The sequence below is a fragment of the Amblyomma mixtum genome, chromosome 3 (assembly GCF_055824585.1).
Source record: "Amblyomma mixtum isolate Tamu chromosome 3, ASM5582458v1, whole genome shotgun sequence".
In the NCBI taxonomy this organism is placed as follows: domain Eukaryota; kingdom Metazoa; phylum Arthropoda; class Arachnida; order Ixodida; family Ixodidae; genus Amblyomma; species Amblyomma mixtum.
Window position 1 is genome coordinate 151,944,063 of NC_143014.1, and position 25,922 is coordinate 151,969,984.

Consider the following 25,922-nt stretch of genomic DNA (forward strand, 5'->3'; position numbering starts at 1 on the left):
CATCGAACTGCTTGCGCCGCCTCAGGACATTCGCCGCCGCCGCCGCGGGCGTGCAACAATAGCGTCGACCAACTCAGGCCGTACTACGATCCGCCTGTTGTGCCTATTCCCTAAGTCGGCAAGATTCATCCTATTCAATCAGGATGTAATTGGAGTGTAGCAGTCACGCTCGGTCAATGTGAAAAGAGACGACGCCCCCGAAGCGCGTGGCTAGCGTAGAGATGGAACGCTTGGCCTGGACCGTTGCTGGACGACGCGAATCCGGCAGATCCAACTCGGCTAAGGCCTCCTCTTACCAAATATGTTCTCAAGACAGTTGCAGCTGAGTGTTTGACGGAATCCCGTCTGGGGGGAGGGGGACAGAATAGACACCTTTAGGATACGCTGTTACCGTAACCGGAGTAACTGTAGACTGTATGCTAAAGGTGTACTAAAGTAAATAAACGACTACTCGAAAAATTAGAATAAGTTTGGTCCGCTGAAGATTGTGTTCTTTCCGCTTGGTTATTTTACCATGACTGCGCGCTACTCTATTACATTTTTCTAAGCGGCAGCTACGAGAATGTTGGGTTAAGCAAGATCGGCAGTCGAAGGACCAACAGCACGAAGAAATGAGCAGAAGTTCTGATATGTGACTCATAATGTACAATTTTTAGTGCTACTGTGATCAAAGGCGTACTCACGACTACTTAGTGTGCTTTTCAGAACGAAAAAAGGACCATAGCCGCTGCGGTAGCCCAATTGTTACGGTGCTCAGCTGCTGACCCGAAATATGCGTGTCCGATCCCAGCCGCGGCGATCGCATTTCGATGGAGGCAAAGTGCTAGAGGTCCGTGTACTGTGCGATGTCAGAGCACGTTAAAGAACCCCAAGTGGTCGAAATTATCCGGAGCCCTCCACTACGTCGTACCTTACACCCTGAGTTGCTTTGGGACGGGCAGCCCCATAAACCATAAAAAGGGGCACTACAGGCTGCTTCTTAAGCAAGCAAATGCGCACGGACATGCTCTTTGACGGAACATATAAATATTAGGATAAAATCTGCAAGGTTGGAATAGGGGAGATAAATACGTTTTCCCCGCTTAATCGCGGCTGACAGTTCAAAACAGCCGACCCCACCCCATGCTCCCGTGCGCTACCGAGCGCACGCCGACCACGACGGGCTCTGAGGGAACAAAGGAACTACACGGGCTGACTCAGAAAGGCATTTATTCCTGAAGAAATCACGCTATATGTATTGTGTGGTTAAAAGTGATGTCCCAATACTTAATAAAAAATTGTCCCGGCTTAGTGAAGATACGTGAAAGAAGTATTTAGCATGCACTTATACAATTTTAGCACCATGGCTTCAAAAATAGGAGCTTTTTCTGCCATCGTCATGTCAAGATGTCATACGAACACTACGCTTTTAAAGTTCGTGAGGGTTATTCTGTTCATATGAAATCCTGATTGTTCATATGTCATTCAATTCTGGTTTAGTTCTTTAAAATATTGTGTGGCAAACTAAAAGATGCTAATACAAACAGGGTATGGAGCAAATGTTCGAAAGCGTATTTAATTACTCTTTACGACAACGTAATTTTATGCGTATGCGCGTGAAATGCGGAAGTCAACGCGAAGCAAAAGCACGCAAGGATGAAAAAAATTTCATGAACATTGAAGAGATTCCACGCGTTTATTTTATTTTATCAACAGCTGATCGCATTCCAACACTCTTAGAGGCACACTTTGATTTCGGATTGAGCTGCTTTGATAAGGAGTGCAGTGGTTCTGCAAAACATAAACATGAGAAACCAGCATATATTACAAGCCTCTAGCGCAGATATTAAATATTGCATGGCTGCGCAGAACCCGTCTTTTCAATCGGGAGTTAAAATTTTTAATCGAAGGCCTAACATATCTTGTTACACGAAAGAACCACAAATTAATTATGAATATCTGCACATCTAGCAAATAACAATCATTGTATATTTTACAGTCAAATACTACTTCCTGTGACTTAAGGAGACCGTTCAACTACACAAGAATCAAACGGATGAACGGTATATAGTCGTTAAGAATTCCCTAATAAAAGCTGACCGTTGGCCGCAATGCAATTGGAGCCGGAAATGCTATACGCAGCGTTAATAATTTTCACACATTATAATTTCACAATAAACCGGATGTCTATGAGAACAATCGTTTCTTTTTCCGTGCATACAGGAGCAGGCGAGACTCCGCCTACAATATGGAATAAAGCTAAAACTGTAATGTGCGCTAAACGGAAACCCACACGGAAAGCGTTGCGAGGCCGGCGACCTGCAGGTAAACAAATGAACATTAATAAATACTTACAGGAACGCAAACCAAGGCGCGAGTAAAGAAAGTATGCAGGCAATACACAAGTCCACGTCTATCATCGCTTGAGTCCTCCCGCGCCCGAAAGCTCACCATCCGAAAGAAAAGGCCTAATGTGTCGTTTGAAAAACTCTATCCTCAACGTCCTCAGTGGCGTCGTACGTGAGGGGAACGAATAATTTCACCAGGAAAAATAAAGCAACACTAAGCAGACACCAGGTGAAGCACGGTAGTCGAAAATTGCTATGCATGCGACCAGTAAGTCATAAAACTTTATTATCGCTACTGGGAGTGATGGGCGACAAAAGATTGATTTTGACGAGTCTGTTGTGCTGGAGACGGAAGCAAACCCTCGACTAAGTTGTTTCTTGAGTTGTAGCTATTCAGCAGACGCAGGGGAATGTTAACCGCACCCTCCGGACTCTTGGTCAAGTTCCCTGACGCGGCTGTCGCAGAAGTTACGCCGTTTAAAAGCCTATCTAAATCTACGCCACCGTTAAACCACGAGGAAGTAATAACAGAGTAGGTTCCGAAAATTCCAATCTCCTTGCTAGAATTTGGTTTCCAATCTCCTTGCAAGAATTTCGTTGGCGTTCCTCTCGTTATTTGTGAGTGCTTCTCAAACCAGACACACTTTTGCCGAATGTTTTCTTTTGAGACGAGGCGTACATTATGTTAAGGAAGGTAATAACAGCGCAAAAAACGGGGACACAAGAGAGACACAAACAACAGGACTGGAGCTGAATGTTGTTTGTGTCTCTCTTGTGTCCCCGTTTTTTGCGCTGTTATTACCTTCCTTAAGATGAACCACCGACTAGCCCATACAAAAATTTTGATCGCACATTATGTTCAATATTTACAATTAACGTAGCTCCCATGTCTGTGAGCTAGCCTATATTACATTCCTATGTTCACATGCAGAGCGCCATGATATACAAGGTGTAATCAAATACTTACGTCGCAGGGAAGTGTGTTGTTCGTGGGTGTAAATTGGTTCCACTTTATTCCGCAGCCAAATGCTCGTCGCTTGCAGCCACACTTGCCGCTTATAAGGCCAAAAAGGGCCTTCCCGGATTCTTCGTGGTTGCTGCACATGAAGGCGCAGCAACCGGGCTTATTTCTCGATTCACAATCTTTTACCAGGCTTTTTCAAAACACTAAGCGCGACAGAACACAATCTGCAGCAAGCTGCGCAAGCCGTATCCAACCGCAGCGCCGGCGCCCGGAAAGCCGCGGGAACATTTATGGCCGCGCGTGACCTCGTGACCACGGGGAGCGAATCAAAGGCGCGGCGACGCAGGGAAGCGGATGTTGTACTTCCCCAGTTCCAGTGATTTTACTGCAAAAAACAGCGTACCGCACTCTGACGTGGACTAGGAAGGTGGGCAAGGCGTAGCACACATTCAACTGTTTCCGATGCTAGAGAAACAGACCAGGGCTTGCTTATATTTTTCACATTTCTAGGAACTCGGCATTCTTCCTAGCCAGTGCTGCTAAGCCTAGCGGCCTATCAGGTTCTGTCCTGTAGCCAATGGGTCGTTCTCTTTCTCTCTTAAGTCACGGATGATGTCAACGTGCTATTTTTCAATGTTCACAGCCATGCGCCATGCGGTGGCAGCCAGAGAGACTAGAAGCGCATGTCCCCAATTCCTCGTAATGGTGGCTGAACTTCAAAAAATACCAAGTGGTCATTCAAGGGCGCACTAGCGGCTTTTCGGGATCATCAATGTCTCCTGTCGACTGTATAAAAATTCAGAAATGTAATAAATTTGCAGAAGTGATGATCGATGCGACATTAGAAGTCTGCGCTTTACTCAGTCAGGAGTGACGCCGCCGCAGTGGATAAGTGGTTATGGTGCTCGGCTACTAACCCAATAGACACAGGTTCGATCCCGACCCCCGCGGTCGCATTTCGATGGAAGCGAAATGCTAGAGGTCAGTCATGTCAGTGCACGTTAAAGTCATGTCAGATGTCACTGCACGTTAAAGAACACCAGGTGTTCGAAATTATTCTGAGCCCTCCACTACGGTGTCCCCCATAGCCTGAGCTGCTTTGGGGTGTTAATACCCCAAAAAAACCAAACCAAACCAACCAGAACTGACATTTCTCCTACGCTTTTAACCAACATACGTCAGCGCCAGTGTTATGCTTACTTCACTATTATCACCCGTGTGTACGAGCATGCATGCGCGCGTTTGTGCGAGCGAGTGTCTGTTCAGTTCAGATCTTTACTCGTGCTTGACAAGGCGAATCACATCACACATTATTCACGGATGTGAAGGCAATTAAGCGCTTCCGTCTACCCTCGCGAAATTTTATCCTACGAGTCAACACAATTCGAGCCTTAGTACTACACAAAAGGAGCACTTAGAGGGGGAAAAATTACCCTCTAAAATGGTTTTACATTTTAAAACAGCACACGCGTACATAACAGAAAAAGAAAGCGCGTACCTCATCAAAGTACACATCACATCGATGTGAGCACCGATCCTGAGCCTACTAAGTAGTGCCGAAACGAATTGGAGAAGGTTCGCCCCTGGTCCTGGGCACCAATGGCGACCACAAACATTTTCGAGACCGATGCCATTCTTCATTGACAAGACATGTAACGCAGTGCATGAGCTGTTTAGGATGTTTAGTTTTGCATGTTATCTTTAAGGTCAAAATGTAACACAAGGAAAAACATAGCCACTAAAGTGCGAGAGACATTTCCTGCAGAAGGCGCCACGCTTGTACAGTTCTAAATTAATGTAAGAATTTATTATTTAACAAACAGACAGAAACAGGAGGTTACCTAATATGGCGTATTTTCTTTTAAAAGGTAATGGAGGCTTCCTAGCATGTTCTTTAATGATAAGCATACCTCTCCTTCTTTCTCTTATCTAGAAAACCATCCACTAAGAGTTTGCAGCAGCTACTTATTTTAAAGTGAATACAAAAATAAAAGTACTTATGAGAAAAACAAAAACGAAACCTTGGCTTACATCTCAGCTCAAAATGCGAGAGGATCAACATCCATGAAGTCATTACGGGCAAGGGATTCTGCTTCAGATCATTGCCGCAGAATGTACTGATGCTCTGCCACACGTTCTTGGGGTGAAAGAAATAGCGCCGACTAGAGATGGTGCACTGCATTATTCACTGCTGTTGCCCAACATTTGGATATAAAAGTTAGGTAATGTCGTTCAATTTTAGGGTGTGTAATGTAAACTCACCAAATCCCCTTTGGTGCCATAACACCAACGGTTTCTGCAGATGTTAGGAGAACAGCGAGCTCTTTCTCCTCCGAAAGCGAAAATTCCGACGCAGGAGAGAAACCAGAGCGTCGAAACAACACTTGAAAGTAGCGAGGTGACCCAGCTGAGCTAGTCAACGCAGGCACTATCTAATCGAGGCACTCAAGCGTAAGTGTCTTGATTAGATGCACGAAATATAAGTCGAGGTTTTCAGTGGACCTTTATGCAGAGTCGAGGTGGGTCGCTACTATCATCCGCTTATTTCGACTTCCGATGCTTCACAGTGTCGCAGCACCGTCGCGCTCGTGAGTACTCATTCTCATCAAATGCATGCTGTTTGTGTTGGAGTGTGTAAAAAAAATTGCCCACTTCTGTTTATTTTTCCCCCACGTATAGCTCACGATGTACGGGGAAGAAAATGGCCTATCTTCTGTTTTTATTGATGAAGACGTCGGTTCTGTCGCCCAGAAAGTAATTGACCGAAAGGTATGTTTGGAAGTGTCCTCCTTGGAAGACATTTCGCCTGTGTGCACTGTGTCCTTGCTAGCGGCGGTAAGCAAATAAAATCAGGCCGCGATATCCGCCAAACTCTCCGCGCTAGTTCGCACGACACACATCCCTTCATGTAGAATGGAGGTGCGTTCAAGTAGAATGCCATCGGTTAAATGTCTTCTCGTACATTCCCGTAACCTGCAACTTAGATGAAAGTTCTCTTGGCCGAGCCTTAGATATGAAAGGTATTTCAAGGAAGCCCGGCACTAATTGTTTCGAAAGCCTTTTCAGGCATAAAAACGCCTTCTGCGGCATCGTAAAACAAGTGTAGGCGGACGTCAGAAAACAATCCAGTCATGTTAACTATAGTTGGATACAAGTTCTAAAAAAAGCAGTTGTGAACACTGGGCCTCTATTCGAGGCTTACTGTATTGCTCCGCTCGCCAACCACAACAGTAAACGATATCAGAAATTTAGTGTTTGATTATATTAAACAAGACAAGTATCAAATTTTATAGAGCTCATATTTTTTTCTTATTATTGGTTTCTTGTTTAGGCAACAAGAAAAGTTTTAACTACGGACTAATTTTTGTCATTTAAAAATTATATTCGGCAGTCATGAATGCCCACGGATAGCTTCGCTGGAGACTTAAGTTGTATCCGATTATAATAGAGTGATTCACTGAAATTTAATAGTTACCTTTTTTAACTGTTACCGAAAGGCGTCTTATTGCAACTAGAAATTTGCAGCCGGTCGTTAGTAATAGCCCTGTCAGTTTATACAACTTTGAAAACATACCATCGCCGCTGCAGCTAAACAATTTCGGGACACTTCTAAAGCCATTCGAAACCCACGCGCCTTCAAAGAGCGCACAGCGACGTCCATTACGTCGCTTCATTCCGTGACGCACATGCCACGTGACATTCTCTGCTCCGCCGGCTCAGTAGCATTCAAGCAGTGTGGAGTTAGAAGCACCACTGCGCAGAAATAGCCCAAATTTGTTGAGCCACAGCAGCAAGGGTACTCGCATTTTCGAAATTCTAAAAACTGATAGGGCTGTTACTAACGGCCGGCTACAAATCTTTAATTGCAATCAGGTGCCTATGGGTTGTAGTTAAAAAGTTAACTATGACAATTTGGGTAATCATTTTGCTACTTAACCGGATTCGCCAGTTTTCTCGTGTCGGCCAACACTTTAACTATGACGCAAGAGGCTCTTTACCAAAAAAAAGCATAAAAAAGCATTTTAAAATAATGAAGTACTTCACTGAAACGTCTGGTATACATATTTTTCTTTCGTTACGACGTACCGAACACAGAGCAAGCCGTTTTTCTCGAAACAAAGACAGGAAGTCAGATGCTCTACGGCATGTGGCACACCTTTCCCTCCTCCTCTCTTTGTAAAGTTCGTTCTGAAGCATCCAGGGACATATGCTTCAAGCAATGCAAACAATATTTTTTTCAGTGCTGTATGGATATGACTGCGAGAAGCTCTAATAATAGAAAAGAAATGAATAGCATCAAAGAAATGAATAGTAGTTCACTTTATAGTTCACGTTAAAATTTCACGACAGTGATGATTTCATATTACTTCGTGCGCATTCCAATCATTCTACCTCAAAAGGTGAGGTCAAAAACTGCATTTCAGCACGGAAGCATCATATGCGCTTGCGCACTAATAGACTCTGAATGAACTCTTTCAGGTATATGAGGATGAAGCCTTCTTTGTTTGCGACGTACGAGACATTCAGAGCAATGTTTCCCTGTGGCAGCAACAACTGCCTCGCATCAAGCCCTTCTACAGTGAGTGAGGAAATTTGATTCGCACACCGAAGCTATTCGGTTTAGTCCCTTTGTTTTTGTTGTTTGTCGCAGTTTAAAAAAACAACAACAGAAGAGGCGTAATAACCATCCCTGGCGGTTCTGCATACTTCTCCGCCCACTTGATAGGAATGGCACATATGTTTCAGAGTGCCGCCTTATTACTTCGTACCCCAATAAATTAATCTGAGCGGGGTTATCGTAGCGATGCTTCAATTATTAAGGCGAAAAGAAAGCCTTTAATGCCTCATCGTTGTCGACAAAAGTTTTCTTGAGATTTTCCGTAAGTTCCGACCGGAAGTTTTCGTCCGTGTGTGTGTGTGTGTGTGTGTGTGTGTGTGTGTGTGTGTGTGTGTGTGTGTGTGTGTGTGTGTGTGTGTGTGTGTGTGTGTGTGTGTGTGTGTGTGTGTGTGTGTGTGTGTTGTGTGTGTGTGTGTGTTGTGTGTGTTGTGTTGTGTGTTGTGTGTGTTGTGTTGTGTGTTGTGTGTGTTGTGTTGTGTGTTGTGTGTGTTGTGTTGTGCGCGTGTGTGTTGTGTTGTGCGCGTGCGCGTGTGCGTGCGCGTGCGCGTGTGCGTGTGCGTGTGCGCGTGCGCGTGCGCGTGCGCGTGTGTGTGTTGTGTTGTGGGTGTGTGTGTGTTTGTGCGCGTGTGTGTTGTGTTGTGCGCGTGCGCGTGTGCGTGTGCGTGTGCGCGTGCGCGTGTGCGTGCGTGCGTGTGTGTGTGTGTGTGTGTGTGTGTGTGTGTGTGTGTGTGTGTGTGTGTGTGTGTGTGTGTGTGTGTGTGTGTGTGTGTGTGTGTGTGTGTGTGTGTGTGTGTGTGTGTGTGTGTGTGTGTGTGTGTGTGTGTGTGTGTGTGTGTGTGTGTAGTGTAACTACGCATATGTAGTTTTCCTTGTCTAGGACGCTAGAGAGTTTGCAGAAAGGCGTCGAAAGGCGTCGAACAATTGTGTACTTAATTAACACCTTAATCACACATCAGTGACACAAGCAGCAACACCGCGCTAAAGGCTTTCGCCTCACCGCACTTTGGGTCAACAAAGTGACCCCCTGAATTTTTTTCTTCGCTACTTTTTGTCAAATAATTGCCGGGCGGTATCGTGTAGGGAGCCTCCGGGCTGGCTCAGTGACTCAATGACGTCCGGCCACGTTTTGGCGAAGGCGGCACTCAAATGACGCCTGTGCGCTGTGCCATGCCATGCACGTTGGGGACCCCAGGCACTCGAAATTAACCAGGAGCCCTTTACAACAGCGACTTTTCTTCTCTTTCTCCTTTAACCCCACACTTCCACCCGTTACTTCATGGCGTGGTTTAGGGTTACCAATATCCCTCAAGAGAAAAGTATACAACAGCTGTATCTTACCGGTACTCACCTATGGGGCAGAAACGTGGAGGCTAACAAAGAGGGTTCAGCTTAAGTTAAGGACAACGCAACGAGCTATGGAAAGAAAAATGATAGGTGGAACGTTAAGAGAAAGGAAGCGGGAAGAATGGGTGAGGGAACAAACGCGGGTGAATGACATCCTAGTCGAAATCAGGAGGAAGAAATGGGCTTGGGCACGGCATGTAATGCAGAGGCAAGACAACTGCTGGTCCTTAAGGCTAAAGGAGTGGATTCCAAGAGAAGGAAAGTGTGCCAGCGGGGGTAGATATTAGGTGCGCGGATGAGATTAAGAAGTTTGCCGGGATACGGTGGCCGCAGCTGGCATAGGACAGGCTTAATTGGAGAGACACGGGAGAGGCCTTCGCCCTGCAGTGGGTGTAGTCAGGCTGATGATGATGATGAGCGAGACAGCTACATCGTCGTTCCTTTCTTAACAATCCCTGCCCGGTCTCTACCACGGAAAGTGGAGCTTGATTCAGCGAATCAAGGGCCAATTTGATGAAGCCATTATCAAAGTAGGTGCACTTCCTTGGGCTGGCTAACCAGAACAGCCGACGAAACGAGAGCCAAGCTGTCGGCCAATCACGAACTGTTCTAACGTACCAACAGCTTTGGGAGTTTTTCATCAGCTTCGCTAACAGCTGCATAATCTTAGTGGCAACGAGTACAGCCTTATAGCACAAAAGCGCGCATTTTCCCATTTCGTAGTCATATTCAACTAAGACTAGACTCGCATACCCTTGTATGCTCTTTTTCATAGCTTATTGGAACTGAAAGAGAAGCAACGCCTGGCGCAAGCAAATACGGGCTAAATTACCGAAGTGTCTGCCAAGAACGGTTCCTAAGTGTATTCAGGCAGCAATGTCGAAGTCGTCATAACTCAGCGTACGAGAGCCTGTCACTAGCTGTTGTATCGCGAGCAGCTTTGACTATTCGGCTGGAGATTTGTTGAGCTTCCAGTAGAGCGAAAAAATATTGTGAAACAGCATATCGCAGGATTACCAAAGCAAGCTGAAGTGATCGACAGCTGTAGTACTGTTTTTTTCAGCTTCACAAATTAACCTCTGCAACGATAAAGCATTTGTGCCGTGTACTGATGTTAAATGTAAAATTGCTCGTCACTATTCACGAGCTGACGGCATCGCCTTCGTAAAGCCTGTAACTATACCTTCAACACTAGATCTGGATTAATCTGCAGGCACAGCATAGCATGTGCCCCGCCGCGGTGGCTCAGTGGTTATGGCGCTCGGCTACTGGCCCGAAAGACGTGGGGTCGATCCCGGCCGCGGCGGCCGAATTTAGATGGAGGCGGAATTCTAGAGGCCCGTGTACTGTGCGATGTCAGTGCACGTTAAAGAACCCCAGGTGGTCGAAATTTCCAGAGTCCTTCACTACGGCGTCCCTCATAGTCTGAGTTGCTTTGGGACGTTAAAACCCAATAAACCAAACCAAACCAACAGCATAGCATGTGTGTCGTGTTTTCGAGAATGCGGAATATATCGATGTAGAGAAAGACGGTGGTGATTGAAAGTGTGGGAATCCTTTATCGGACTCCATATTGATGAAAACATCTTCAGTTCAACTGAAAAAAAAAATCATGGCACGGTAAAGACAGAAAATACAAGCAACCAGAATTAAATTCATAAAAGTGGTTTTGTCTGCAGTGGAAAGAACAAAAAAGAAACTTTAAATATGTTTCTCTTTGCTATTCCGACAGCACAGGAAATCCGGATAGCAAGATAGACCGAAAATGAGTCGGCCTCTTGTGTTCAGGATTAAGCGAATTCTGAAATACGAATAAGCTCGTCTGGGCGGCATGCTTTAAAAAAATCCGTACCAGAGTGAACGGTGTATATTCGGTAACTCAAAGGCATGCTTTACTTTGTAGCAATTTGCTACTCTATTCTGCGCGCCCGGATCACGTTTCCTCCGTAAGGTTTGCTAGAAAATGCGTATATACCTTAAGGAAAGGAACCTAAATTTTACCGCTTAGCGCCTAGCTCAACAAGCACGATCATTAGTAAATTGTCCAAAATCGTGATGTTTTCTACCACTAATATATTTAGTCAGGCCGGCAGCATTAAAGTTCGGTAGTTATCTAAATTAGGTTTGGTAAATGAGGCGAACGAAACAGGAAGTACGTAAATAATGAAGTTCCGGAAGTCCGCACCTACTGCACTCTACAAGCAGTTTTATCCGGCCGCAGCGGTGTGTTTCAGATGAGCTGCGAGTGATCACATCTATGAACGAATATTGCGTTGTCAGGCATCGTGTACGCTGATAGCCTTAGATGCCATATTTCGTGTTTGTGCTTGTACCTTTTTATCCTGAAGAAAAACCTTTCCCACGGCCGGCACGAGATAGGAATGAAACGTTGTGAAGTCAACAGAAAGGAGCTGCTTGGATAAAAAGGCAGCGCAAACACGACAGACTGACATACTTCATCGTCCTGCGCGGCGGTCTAGTGTCGGCCTCATTACTGCCCTACTGACGTGCTCAGTGCTTCGGCACTGCGCATGTGCTTGAATGTTTAGACCATTGAGTTCAGCAGTTCTGTTTTGTATTTTACTGTTGACATCAAACAAAATAAACTTCTCTTTCCAAGATTGACAAAAAGGGACAGGACAGCAAAACACTGGCGGCAATGTTGTCTGTTCTTGGTGCTTGCATTTTAGCAGCGATTCAGCTATCTTTCCCCTCGGCACCAGTTCCGGTCCGTCGACGCTCTTGCGTATATACCACGTACTGTATAGCATTCCGTTCGGTCCCCACCGCCTCCGGCATAAACGACCACCGCGATCTCACGGCACGGTCTGAATAAGTTGCAGATGATACGGGCAGAGTTCAAAGTACCCCGTTAAAGTACTACCGCCGACCCCCTACCCACATACACCCCACGGCCTCCCTGTCCGCTCGCTATTGGCAAGAGGCTCTGTTGGTACGCGTTTTCAAACGCGCCATCGAACGAGAGGGGCTGCACGTTTACCCCATCGGCGCTAGATCATTGGCCCCCACCTGCCATTCCAGAGCCCCGCGTGTTAGGCGAGAATGAGCGCGACAATTAAACTGAACCTTCACTAATGGCAGGTTTCCTTATTTTCCAAGAGTAATGCGTTCTCGTTGCACTGTCGGTCTGTGTCCATATTTCAGAGGCTACAAAGGCGAGAGGGGAGGGGGCGATAAACCGCGAATTTTCAGTACTTCAAACCCATAGATGATGAGCATTATGATATTCATGGCACACTGAGCTTCCCAAGTGCCTCTGCAGAGTTCTTTTTTCTTTCTGTTTTTTTTTTCGGTTGTCATCGCCCAGCAGTCTTAGCTTCCGCGGGCACTGCTGCTACGTAATAACCCATCAACGGTATTAGGCTCTTCGGTGGAGTACTTGAAACAGAGCGTCGGTTTATTTTAGCCAGTGCAAACCATCTCCGCGCCGAGTCCAGAACAAGATAAAGGGTAACGCCTCTCAGGGAAGCCTACTTCTTTCTTTTCTCTCCTCCTTTTGTTCTTTCTTCTATTAACGTCTACACCTATAAAGTGGTGATACCAGAGGCAAGATAAGGGGAGTGCCAACCGCAACGGAGATGCGCTGTATCTTCAATAGAGGACAGAAATTGCGTTACTTATCTATACCCGAGTGCGGTATAGCGGCAGCTAAGTAGAAAATAGTACAAAAGCGTTAGGTTTCCAGTAAAAAACCAAAAGCAAAAAGTTTTGTTGAAGGAAAAAAATGCAGCTGACGCCGCCAATCTACCTCGAATTGCTAAGTGTCTTAAGTGTGGCTCATGCTGCAAAGAAAAACGTGTTGAATTTTCGAAAGTAAATTTTGGCGATTCTTTCCACTACCAAAGTAGTGGCTATCCACTGTGACGTTACGATTGATAGCGGATGTATCATGGGTCGTGGGATCGTGTGTTCGGGCATTAAATGCCAGATTATCAAAGTGCGAACCTAAATGTGATTGCAATATTTGTTTTTATTTACTAAGAATTTTCCTCAGCACGCGTAAATTTCAAGGGGAAAAACCTAAATATTGCTTTCTTTGTTCTTACTAGACGTGAGATGCTGCTCGGACATGGTTGTCCTTCGTACTCTGAGCTCAAGAAGCGTAAATTTCGCCTGCGGATCAAAGGTATGGAGATTGGATTTCGGCACTTCTCTATCAGCCATTTGCGCTTCTTCTCGCCAGTTTATAAAAACGCGATACTTTTTTGAGGAACTCGCATGATGAAAATGGTGGCAAAGTCTGCTTACTGTGACATCAGTTTTAGGGAAGCTGTGGTTAAGAATTTCAGGAAGCTTCCTTTTTCATTCCGAAATGGCAGATGCATTCTTGTCATAAAAGTATTGGCCAACTCGACATTTCTTTAAATACTTTTTGAAGCGCTGACCATTGGTGATTTGAAAACAAGTGCTGACCATCCGAGATGCCTCAGTGGCTACTATGTTTCGCTACAGTACTCGAGGTCGCAGTTTTAGCCGCTGTAGTGGCTCAGTGGTTGTTGCGCTCGGCCGCTTACCCGAAAGACGCGGCGGTCGCATTTCGGTGCAGGCGATATGCTAGAAGCCCGTGTAGTGTGCAATGTCAGCGAATATTAAAGTGCTCCAAACGGTCGAAATTGTCCGGAGCCCTCCGCTACTGCGTCCCTTATAGCCTGAGTCGCTTTGGGACCTTAAACACTATGGAATCAAAGCGAGTTCTCATTTCAGACTCTAGCTGCACTGATAGGCTATAGGTGCAAGAACGCTGGTGGGCTGGGATTTCAATGCGTGGTAAAGAACTCCAGTGGGTCACACTGATCCGGAGCGCATCGTTATGGCGTGCGTCAATCTCTTTGGTACATAACAATCCATTAATTTATGTTTTCGTTATGAAAGAAGCACTTAAGGTACTTGTTTTGATGTAGTACTTGCTTGCAAGCGTTAATAAGTTGCCTGATGTGGAGCCGCTTCCCATTGGCTCAGAACCAAAAATGGGTTTGGCCGCAGCTGGAAGACGTCAGTAGAGTATCAGCAGATAAAAATTATTAAGTTGTAGTGTACCGAAATGTTGAAATTATAGCGCCAATTATAGCCAAGCGAATAAATCTTTGAAAGACCGTGATGTGTGTAAATTTCTCATGAATGAAATAAAATAGGGGGTTTTGATGCGTTGCATCAATCCCCTTTAGTCAGGAATCACAACGTAGACCAGCAACACGTGCAAGATTTTTCATTTTTTTGCAGCAAGGGTAGAGTCACCTTAGAAAAATATCTCGCAGCTCTATCAACGGCGCTGAGCTTTTATACGCATGCCATAATTGCTTTTTAACTGTTCAGTGTAGAAACTTTTATCAGTGCTTTGGATACGCTACAAAAACTCTTTCTGGGTATAAATGTACAGTCTTTGTCAAACGTTTAGAGCCCAGGGCGTTCATTTCTAAGCTTTATATTGGGACTCCAGGAGCATTCGTGAAAGTCCCACCTACTGCAGGAGGCAGTAACAGAAATCTTCTCACGTTCAGGAAATTTGGAGCGCTAGAGATTCATTAAGAGCGCCACAGTTTGGCTCATAAGAAAACCCCCTGGGCTCCAAACTTTTGACAAAGGCTGTACCATTCAGCCGTTTGTAAGATAACTTCGCCCCGTAAGAGTCAGAATAGAAACGCTAGACATTGAAGTCACCTGAGCTCTCGTAAAATATGGTACACTTCATTTTGAAACAATGTAGTTACGCACGCTTCCGCTCACTAAACTAGTCATAGTTACTAGCACATTTTCATGAGGTTCAAAATATTAGCGGCAGTTTTTCTCCGCTTGTTCTGTGGACCACTCTGGCGAAAAAACTACAAGTTGTGTCTTAATACACAAGTTCTCCTCACCGTGACTGAAATTAATATGATATGGTTTTATTAGAAGCAATGTATGTTATGAATGATGCTTGTATGAAACAATAACTGATCCCATGAGGTGGCCTGGCATGCCTGCAAGCATTCCAACGACAGCCACACACTCGGCTAACAAATAACAGTTGGTTCCTGCATTGTGCGTGCCGCTGTTTTCACTTGCGCCCCTAAGCTCTGAAAACACTTTTGTGTGAAAGCGACTTCTGGCCGTGGCAGTCACTAACGGCGTAGTTCAGATGTTCTATACAGAAATAGAGCACTCACTAGAGCACCTGACTAGCTTCAGCTGATTTTTCCTATTTTGAAACAGCATGAAATGCAGACTTTACTGGAGTCTGGAGTCGGGCCAGACTCCATCCTGTACAACAGTACGACGAAGTGTGGCTCGCATCTCAAGTATGCTGCAGAACGAGGGGTGCGATTGATGTGCTTTGACTCGGCTGCTGAACTGGCAAGAATCAACATCACCAACGCAAGGTGATTCCAAACCGTGAATTTTTTTCAATGAATAGTAAACAGATTGCTTGAAACAACAGTATTTACTTCGGTATTCCATGTTGGGCGTTCTCTCGCATGTGTCTTTTTTTGTGCAATAAAATTTACGATCTCTTTCAGAAATTAATGCAGGGGTTCCACTCCGGCTGAGCGAATGCTCCATATTAGGCTACGTTCGCGCAAACATTCTGCGCGTTTTTTTTCTTGAAAGAGCACAATGTAGGTATCATTAGAAAGCTTAATGTACAATCTGTCTATTTATGTACACCACTATAGTTTAGCTGCATTATCAACTGAACAAGAAGTGGTATTGCAGTTGACAAAGTCACTAGGTTCGTTGATATGACCTACTTCAGAGAACAGTTCTAAAGAAACTATTTTGCTTAGGGCAGTTTCGTTTGCGCTAATTATAGAATCGATGCTTATCAAGTTCTAGTATCATATTGTCTCAAAATTTCCGGCCGTTCAATTGTGTTCGATAGGCAGCCTTTTAAATATAGCAAAATTTGGCTACCTTGGGCACGAATATCGGCTGTGTTTCGGAGTGCACAGCATACACATTTTTACCACTTTTGGTGGATGATATACTAGTGCAGTGTGCGACGTTTAATCAACTAACCTTCACTAGTTCGATTTTCATTGTCTTTCTAGTTTGAAGATGGTGTGGCAGTATTACGGAAATCTTCAAATAGAAAAGACAATTATAAACGAACTAACGAAGATACGCTGATTAAACTACACACATAGCACAGCATTAGCATATTGTCCGCCGCAAGTGGTAAAAAGATTGATGCTCTGCATCCCGAAACACAGCAGATAATCATGCCCAAAGTAGCCAAATTTTGCTATATTTAAAAGGCTGCCGATCAAACACAATTGAATGAACGCAAATTCTGAGACCATATTGAACTAGATAAGCATCAATTCTATAATTAGGCCAAATGAAGCTGCCCTAAGCAAAATAGTTTCTTCAGAACTGTTCTCTGAAGTAGGTCATATCAGCGAACCTAGCGACTTCGTCATCTCCAATACCACCTCTTATGGAGTTGATCATGCAGCTACGCTATAGTGGATACACAGACTGCACAATAAGCATTCGGATGATGGCTACATTGTGCTTTTCGAACTAGAAAAACGCGCGTAATGCTCGAGCGAATGTATCCTAAAATTGAGCATTCCCTCAGTCAGAGTGGCACCACCACCTCATTCAAAAGGCAATGGTGTATTGCTATCAACTTTTATTGCATCCTGACCCTGCAGTACTTCAATTCATAAACATTCTACGCGTACCTCGTGTCGAGCGGCTGCTTTTTTTCCTTTTCGTTTGGTACTTCTGTGTTCTAGCATATTTCTTTAATGCTTGTATCACTGCTAGCGATCTTGAAACGAAAACGTATGTACTGTTTATACAATTCTGCTTCAACCGGATTAAATTGAAAGGCAAGCTACTCGTCTGTGATGTGAGCTATTTATGGGAACCAAAGTATGTTTGGCGGAATATAAGCTTAATGACTGGTGCCGGTTATTTTTCCCGCGAGAAATTTGTTTACAGCGTTGTCGTAGCAGAGCTTATTGAAAAGCGAGCCACCCTGCCACTGCCTTCATTATTTCTTCTGTGCACAATCTCCTTGCAGCATAGAGCGACCACTAGCTTACAGCGGTTCTCTCTCAAAACCACAAATAACAACCTTTCACTTTATCTCCATCCCAATTTCCTGCTGACCACTGAAACAGAATAATCTCTTGAAGAATGGGGCCTGCAAAAGCCATGGACTTTTTTTTCAGCGCATATATGTATAATTTACCGCGGCTTTAATGGAGGGTATATCGAGGAACGCGTACTGTAAGTTGTTACTCACAGTTTAATCTGAAGTAAGCAGCTCCCTTACGGCTGCAGCCTATGCAGCCGTTAGCTCCAGTGACTTAACCAACATGTTTTTTTGGTGAACGCATGCAGCCCAAATCATCTTTCCTAACTGCAGTCAACAATTTCAGGCTGCTGCTTCGCCTCGCAGTGCACGACGAAGCACGTCAAGCATTCCTGAATGATCAATTTGGTTGTTCGTTGGAGGAAGCTGCGCAACTTTTGCGCCTTGCGAAGACAACCCACCGCAGCATCGTTGGTGTTTCGTAAGTAACTCTGCCCATGCGACAAGCTCGCTTTCAACAGAATAAAACGTTGCTCTTATGCCTGTGTACTAAAAACAAATTATGGGCCACAGCACTTTTGCTATTCATATACTGTTTTAGAGGTATCGCAAACCAGTGCACATAAAGATAGGAAGATTTCGTTACCTTAAAAACTTTTTACACTTAACTTACCTGCCTTTTTGTATATGGATTCTCTTTTGTTCAAATTTTTATGGCACGGCTTGCAAAGTATATAAGGTGCGTGCGGTCAGTTCTAATCCTAAGTGTGATGCAAGTTGTTGACGACGTTGCTAACTGGCATGCATGTTGCACTAACCTTCGGGTAACTACAGGTCACTCGTATTTTCTTTCTCATTCGGTCTCATGTCACACCATGCTCAAAGTGGAGTCGAAGTACAGCATCATTCATTATACCATGAGCAAATCTTGCCAAAAAAAGAACAGCACTGCCATACACTTTCATGGACGTATAGTGTCACCAAAAGCGACCATGACAATGTGAACAGCCATGTTGAGGACCGGCAAGGAGTTTAAGTAATGCAACCCACGCGTCCATGCTCCGTTGAAACAAGTAATGAAATGTGCTGCGCAAGAGGGAAGGCGTGTTTTCGATTATTAGACGGGTGACAGTTACTTGGGTTGCTCTGGGGTCAAGCATTAATGCTATGCCAGTATAACTAATAGTGTTGCGGCCGCCGTGGTGGCTCAGTGGTTATGGCACTGGGCTGCTGACCCGAAAGGCCCGGGTTCGATCCCGGCCACGGCGGTTAAATTTCGGTGGTCGAATTCGATGTCAGTGCATGTTAAAGAACCCCAGGTGGTCGAAATTTCCGGAGCACATCACTACGCCGTCCCACATAGCCCGAGTCGCTTTGGTACGTTAAACCCCAATAAAACTCAAACCAAAAAACTAATAGTGTTGCAAAACATTTTACGTATATCCAGCATGTGTTCATGTTTGTAGCGCTAATTGACACCTAAAATCGAGAAAAATAGAGCTGAATGTTCTCCTGATATCGTTGCCGAGATTGCCTTCCACGAGAGCCGCTTTTATGGATGTGGTCAGCGGCTGTAAGTAAGATAAACTTTATTTTCCATCAAAAAAAAAAAGATGTAAGGAGACGGGGCTAAAAGCTGCAACCGCAGCTTGACTGGTCCCCGCCCCCCTACATGAAAACGACAGGTGGCACTTGACAGCAAAACAATTAACAACAAAAAGCATATCAGAAGAATAGTCGTTTTGACACGATGAAATGAAGAAATGCCTATGGTAACAATACATGGCAACAAAACATGATACTAAAAAAATCTGAGGAAGGTAAAATGAACACGGTTAGTTGAACATGGAATATGAAGATGGTTACCGAAAAAGGAATACATCAGATTTCAAGACTGACAAAAGAACATCTCTATGAATTATACAATATTAATAGCGGTTACATACAGATTGCGTTTTATTGTAGAAAAATATTCTTAAGCTGCGTAGAATTCAGCGCTAAAATGTCTACATCTTCAGACAAATAGGAGTTTAAGACCGAAGGAATGCGGTGTTTTAGGGTTTGTGCAGCGAAATTTGTTCTGCAGGAGCCAACTTTCCAGTATTCGGGTTTTCTTGTGAAGTGACCTGACGAACTTTTATCGGCTAGTTGTGCTAATTTTTCAGGACTTTGTTATTTTTCCTCCTTTCCCGAATTAATGCGAGACATAGGTTGCACTTGTACATCTCTTTAATGTGTAATAGGCCCAGCTTGTGGAATAATGGCTGTACATTAGAACCATGTGCAGAGTGTGTAATGATTATAACTGCCTTACTCTGTAGTCTGCTAAGTTTCTGGATACCGGTCATTGTGGTCGTTCCCCACACGAGTACGCAGTAATTTAAGTAAGACAGAAAAAGAGAGTTGTATAGAAGCATCATGACATTTTTCGGTAGGAAATATTTGTTTCTGTGGAGAATCCCAACTACACTCGCGATTTTTAAGGCTATATATTCTGTGTGCCTGTTCCAGGACATTGTTTCTGTAAAAGTAACCCCTAGCGTTTTAAATTCGTCGACAACATCTATCTCCGAACCATTTAACTTAAGTCTTAACTCAGACGGAACTAGTCTTGATTTCGCGCGGAAAACGATCGCTTTTGATTCCGAGCTATTAATTATTAGTCCATTGTGTTTTGCCCAATCACTTACTTTAGCTAACACGGAATTTGCAGTGCTAAACAATTCTGTACATTTATCGGAAGCACAAAAAATGCTAGTGTCATCGGCATAGATGACGAACTTAGTCTGCGTATCCACGTTCACAATGTCATTTAAGTATATATTAAATAAAAATGGCCCCAAGATACTTCCTTGCGGGACTCCTGATTTAGTACAAGTCAAACCTGAAGAATAACCATTTAGCTCAACATATTGCACGCGATTTGAGAGGTATGATTTAATCAGCACTAATGGTAGCCCGCGAACACCGTAATTTTTTAATTTTTCGAGAAGGAGATTTCGGTTGAGGTAGTGAAATGCCTTGATAAAATCCAGAAATATGCCTACTGCATACCTTTTACTATCTACATTGGTTAAAATGTATTCTTTCTGGTCAAGCAAGGCAAGTTGGGTAGATCGAAATTTCCGAAAACCGTACTGGGAATCAGTTATACTATTCATTTTTTCAAAAAATCTTTCAAAGCGTATTAGAATAAGTTTTTCTAACCCTTTAGAAAACACGGAAAGAATAGAAACTGGGCGATAGTAATTAAGATTGTTATGATCACCTTTCTTGGGTATAGCTCTTACTTTTGCTATTTGCATGTCATAAAGAAAGACTTCAGAGCTTATGCACAAATTAAAAATGTATGACAGGATAGGTGATATAACATCGAGGACATACTTTACGGGCTTGATTTTCACGTCATGGACATCACAACTGGTTGAATTTTTTAGTTGCATCATTGTTAAGTACACTTCATTGAGGGTAACAGGATTCAGGAAAATACTGCTAGGATTTTCTTTGTTGAGGGACTTTACTTGGCATGATCATGATTAGGTAATGCTGGTACAGGTAAATTAGCAAAGTGGTCGTTGAATGCATCCGATAAGGCATGGCCAAATACCGTCGCGCCATTTATCTTTAGCTCGCTAACTGAGCCCGAAATAGATGAACGGCCAAGAACATCATTGAGTTTTCGCCAAGTAGACTTGCAGTCATGCTTGACTGCATTAAAAGAGTTTTCAAAATAGGCACTTTTAGCTTTCTTGATTTCTTTATTAAGACGATTTCTATACTGTTTAAATTCTTTCAGCTTAGCCATATCTCGGGTCTGTATAAACCTATGGAACAAGTCATTCTTAACTCTAATTTTACACAATAGGTGATCATTTATCCAAGGTTTCCTGATCTTCCTAGACACATTAATAGTTCGGAAAGGAAAATGTTTTCTGTAAAGCTCACTGAACCTATCTGTGAATAAGCAGAAGGAAACATTAGGATCATCTGATTCTAGAACGTGTGACCAGTCCTCCTTATTTAATTCATCCCGAAATTGGTCTATTTGCGCTGGTAAAATTTCCTGGTAGGTAACTACGCGATTTACTTTTTTTCCCTTTTCTAGAGGCTTCACACATAAAAATAGGAAGATGATCACTGAGATCGCATACAAGGACACCTGATTTAGTTTTATTGGCTGTGTAATGAGTTAAGAATAAGTCAAGCAGTGTTGATGTACTGGATGTAATTCGTGTTGCAAGGTAAATGGTGTTTCTTATATTTTGTACTTCAAGCAACAACTTAAATTCTTTGATACGACCTGAAGTTGTTTCAAGCATGTTTAGGTTGAAATCTCCCCCGCAAACAAGGCCAAGTTCGCAGTCATTAACGTAAGAAAAACGAGACTCGAGAAAATCGAAGAAAACTGGCAAGTTTCCTTCGGGGGGTCTATATACCACAACAAGAACCATCTTGTTGCAACGTAAAGACAATACCTCGAAATCTGTTGTTGATTCCGTGAAAGCTGTCAGCAATTCGTATTTTATGTCCTTCCTTATCAGCATGGAAACACCGCCTCCTGTGCCGTAACTTCGGTTGAGATCACATGCCTGATATTCCGCAATACAAAGTGCCTCATCTTCGTCCCGATACCATGTTTCTGTCAACGTGAGTATATTAAACTGGGTCTTAATTTGACTGAGCAGAACCTCTAGTGGCGTGCTTTTATTTCGAGCAGATTGCATGTTAGCGTGAAATATTTTAAAGGACGAGTGAAAGTCTTTGCCTACAGAAGTGTCAAAGTTATTCAGAGAAACATATTGTGTATCCATGGCAGAATCTGAGGGAAACAAAATAAAAGCACAAACGTGGAACTATCGAGGGCCACTTCTTGCAACTTTGTTCAGTTCGTTCAAAGCCTGGATGCGCCATGCACGCTCTCCGTCTCTGTGCCGTAGAAAAATCCTAGCATTTCTATGCCACACATACTGGAAGTCCTGCTCTTTGGCCCATTTCTTCGCTTCAAAAAGTAGTTCCCGTGAGTGCTTTGTCAAGTTCTCTTGTATGTAAACCTGCGATGAGTGAGTGCTTAAGGCACCCCTCTTCTCAAACCATTCTTCTCGTGTGTCTTCTCTGGCGAAGCGGAGTATAATGCCAGGAACCCTACCGGGCTTTGCCGGAAGGCGGTGAATGGCTACAACTTCATGCTTGGCTAACTCTGGAACATCAATTGTCTCAGCGAGAGCGTTGATTTTGTCAACCAGATTTTCCTGTTCACTCTCTGCGACTCCGTGAAACTCTAGGTTTTGCTTACGGTTCCTCCATTCAAGGTCATTTAGCTGTTCTTGCGTAGTTTGCACTCCCACTGTGTCCTGCTGTTCAAGTTTTTCAACCCTAGCCTTAATTTCCTTGATTTCTGTTTCATGACGTGCTGTGTCCTCGAGAATCTGGTCGTACTTGTCAGACATTAACTGCACAGCTTGTTCGATGTTTTCGACGGTGCTCTTCAGGCTCAGAAGTGTTGCAAGTTTTTCCTGTATGTCCACAAGAGCTAGACTAATGTGGGACATTTCGTTTGTCTCCTCTGCAGCCTCTGAGGAACTAGCTTTCTTCGATGCACCTCGTGATCGCCCTACTCGGCACGTCTGGCATCGCCATGCCTTTTTTTGTCGTTTCCCTCATGCCGTTAAACTGAGCTTCGGCGATACCAGTGCATTTCCCCAGGTGATAGACATAATTGCACTCATTACACTTCAGGTAGGATTCATCCTTGTCTATTTCTGTTGAGCATGACAAGCGTATCAAATCGTCACCCATGTGAGGACTGGAGCCTCGAGGGCGAACAAAAAAGCATAGCCTAGAAACACACTACTTTCCATCGACCTGTGCAAGTCAAGACAGTCTCGATAGGAAAGATCATGGCGATTTTTTTTTTTTGGGGGGGGGGGGGGGGTTGTTATTGCTCTTCTGCTGAATAAATGCAAACACCCAAAACGAGATTAGCAGAAACCTTTTATGCCCAAGATTTGGTGGTGTGACATGAGACCATCAGAGGAACAAAGAAAAGTAAAGTTGAGTAAAAATGTTTTGCTGCCTCCTGATGGCGCCCCATCGCACGCATCCTGTGCTGCACAAGGTGCTGTGCTTGCTTGCGAATTTGAAGTGTGCAATCCCCCTACCCATTCTCCGAACCTTTTCCTTAGTTAACACCTCCTGGTTCTAAATTGAAGAGACGCTTCCAATGGCAGATCGCCTGTTGATGAGAGCTGGAACCGCCAAGCGAACACCATGGTCAGGAGCGCGACAGAACTGTTTTTTTCCCTTCACCAACCAAATAACTTGAAAGCATTGCGTAAGGCGCACTGATAATAAAAGTTCGTCATTCATTCATTCATTCATTCATTCATTCATTCATTCATTCATTCATTCATTCATTCATTCATTGGGAGCAAAGGGGAGAATGAGATGGGGAGTGGGTGAAGGGGGCTGAGATAAAAAGTAAAGGTATGTTTTCGGTTATGATAATATTCTCGCTTCTATTACAGCCTTTGAATTTTTTTAACGCCCGTTATATTTTCCGCCCCCATTTCGCCAAGGCTAGCGCAAAAACAGCTGGAAAAACGAAACAAAGCACGTAACACGATACTGACGCTTCTAGCAAATGCATGCATCAACTAGCCCCTTAAATACCGCATTGAACCTGATATTTTTGCGCGAGTTGAGTAATTTCATATTGTAGTTGGTTTGCCTCTTATTGTTCACCAGAACCGTTCGTGACGCTGAAGCGTAACTGCTTCGGGGCCACCTGTTTTTATTACGGTTTTTAAGGGGCCGCGAGTAGTCATTTCAAGCATGCACTCTGCCCCGCTCTTTTAGTCCAGGTTAGACGACGGCGATTGATGAATCTTGCACTTTGCCGTAATTATAGAAGTAACTACCACCACTTGCGGTAAAAAGCAACGTCAAGACAAAGGAAAATGAGTGAGATTCCGAAGCCAGACACCTGCAAATATGCCTGTGACCCGTCACTCAAAACTCACAGCAACGATAAATTGAGGCCAAGCACGCGAGAATCCCCGAAAACGAGCACGAAGGGGGAAAAAAGAAGAATGCGGCGTAAGCATAAGGTACTTCAGAGTTTAGCTAATGTAGCAGGCAAGCACGTGGCATCCGCCCGGACATCATTATTTTGACGAATTGTTCTGAGCCGCATGCCCCGCGGGTTGGTACTGGAAGTAAGTGTATAGTGCTCAAGGGTGCCTTGAGAACTATACCTCCCCCACTCCCGCCCCCCACCCCAACACACACGCACATACACTTTCTAGCCTCATTATTGCACCAAGAGCACAATAAAAGTTTCTGCCGTGCAGCATTTGGTGCTCTAGCCGTACGAAGGTGTTTTGTTTTCATTAGCTCAGGGCTTCTACGCATTATGTTCTCTCTTTCGCTGGCGAGCAAAGCTTTGCTTCCACTAATGATTTTCGCCAGCAGGGCGTGCTATTTATTTTACGCTGATTGATGTATGTGGGACTTGCTCCTCGGTACACAGCATCGAATCGGCGTGATGGTACGCCGAAAACTCATCTTCTCCTTTTTGACCAATGAGAACTCCATTTGGTACGGCCTGGGAGTGAGAGCTGCCAAGAATGTTTCCTGTGTGGGAATCAAAGAGGAAGGCATAGTGGTAGGGCGACAAGCCTGAGATATTTATTTACTTACTTTTTACACCCATGGTGAAGTATTTAGGCCACATGGTTTATTTTTCAGTTGCACAGTTTGCTACATGCGGAATTCCTCTTCTCTGGAGATTTGGAGCTTCGAGTATGTCGAAACCTCCAGTTACATGGCTCAATGTTAAATCTAGAGGCATGAAGAATTCTCACCGAGGATGTAACTAATGGCGGGAGCAGTAGTCGATATAACGTGCGAGCTTCTGTTAGACTGCATTGCCGCGCGCCGCCTTCCAGGAGCGCCTGCTGTTGAGACGGGCGACCTTTCTCGCCGAGAGACATGTCAGTTAGCGCCTTTCTATCGGAGGCGCTCCTGCTTGACGAAAATGACGAAAGGCGACGCAACAGTAGCGAGCCACGCGAGAGCGTATGATTACGCCACTTCACTCGTGACATAACGTATGTAAGTAAAATGCACGTAGGTATTATGGAAGGTTGCAGTAAAGCGTTTACTCCTCTCTCTCCTACGCAGGTTCGACATGGGTGAGATTTCGGTACACGATGAGGCTTTCCTCCGAACAGTTCAGAATGCACGCGCTGTGTTTGACCTAGGACTACAAGCAGGCTTCCCGATGGCACTACTGGACATAGGGGGCGGATTTCCTATCGCTTCTAAGAAGGGAGAGTTTGTGGAGGTGAGTACCACAAGCATTTGCGTATTTGCTAGCGGAACGTTCGCACGCTCTGAGCAGTGTCGGGGTTCCTCATCATTCTTTGAAAGATGTGACACCGGAAGCTTGAAGAAATTCTTTGCTTGAGGAAACAACGTGCTCTGAAGACCGGTGTCCCTAGAACTGACCTCTGTCCCTAAAACTGTTTTAGCAAGCCAGAGTGTGTCTTGAACCGCCAGAGTGAATGCAACCAGTGCGAAACGGCTGAAGTCCTGCTTTAGGCATGGCTGAGATCCATGAAAGAG

General features: G+C 44.3%; 1 protein-coding gene and 1 non-coding gene across 3 annotated transcripts in view; both read left to right on the forward strand.

Moving 5' to 3' along the window:
• The first annotated feature begins 5,812 nt into the window (after window positions 1-5,812).
• The window catches only part of LOC149352375 (ornithine decarboxylase-like), a 30,146-nt gene continuing 10,036 nt past the window's right edge, over window positions 5,813-25,922 (forward strand). Inside the window, exons 1-7 of one of the 2 annotated variants that reach the window (XM_089577151.1) lie at window positions 5,813-5,879; window positions 5,971-6,060; window positions 7,771-7,870; window positions 13,324-13,400; window positions 15,464-15,630; window positions 17,644-17,778; window positions 25,479-25,641. In XM_089577151.1, coding sequence (XP_089433277.1) covers window positions 5,977-6,060; window positions 7,771-7,870; window positions 13,324-13,400; window positions 15,464-15,630; window positions 17,644-17,778; window positions 25,479-25,641 — 726 coding nt within the window. In that variant the 5' untranslated portion in view covers window positions 5,813-5,879; window positions 5,971-5,976. The remainder of the gene's footprint in view (window positions 5,880-5,970; window positions 6,061-7,770; window positions 7,871-13,323; window positions 13,401-15,463; window positions 15,631-17,643; window positions 17,779-25,478; window positions 25,642-25,922) is intronic. The other variant, XM_089577152.1, reaches the window with a different exon arrangement.
• Window positions 18,494-18,565, forward strand: TRNAS-GCU (transfer RNA serine (anticodon GCU)). The gene has a single exon. It is a non-coding gene; the product is annotated as a tRNA-Ser (tRNA).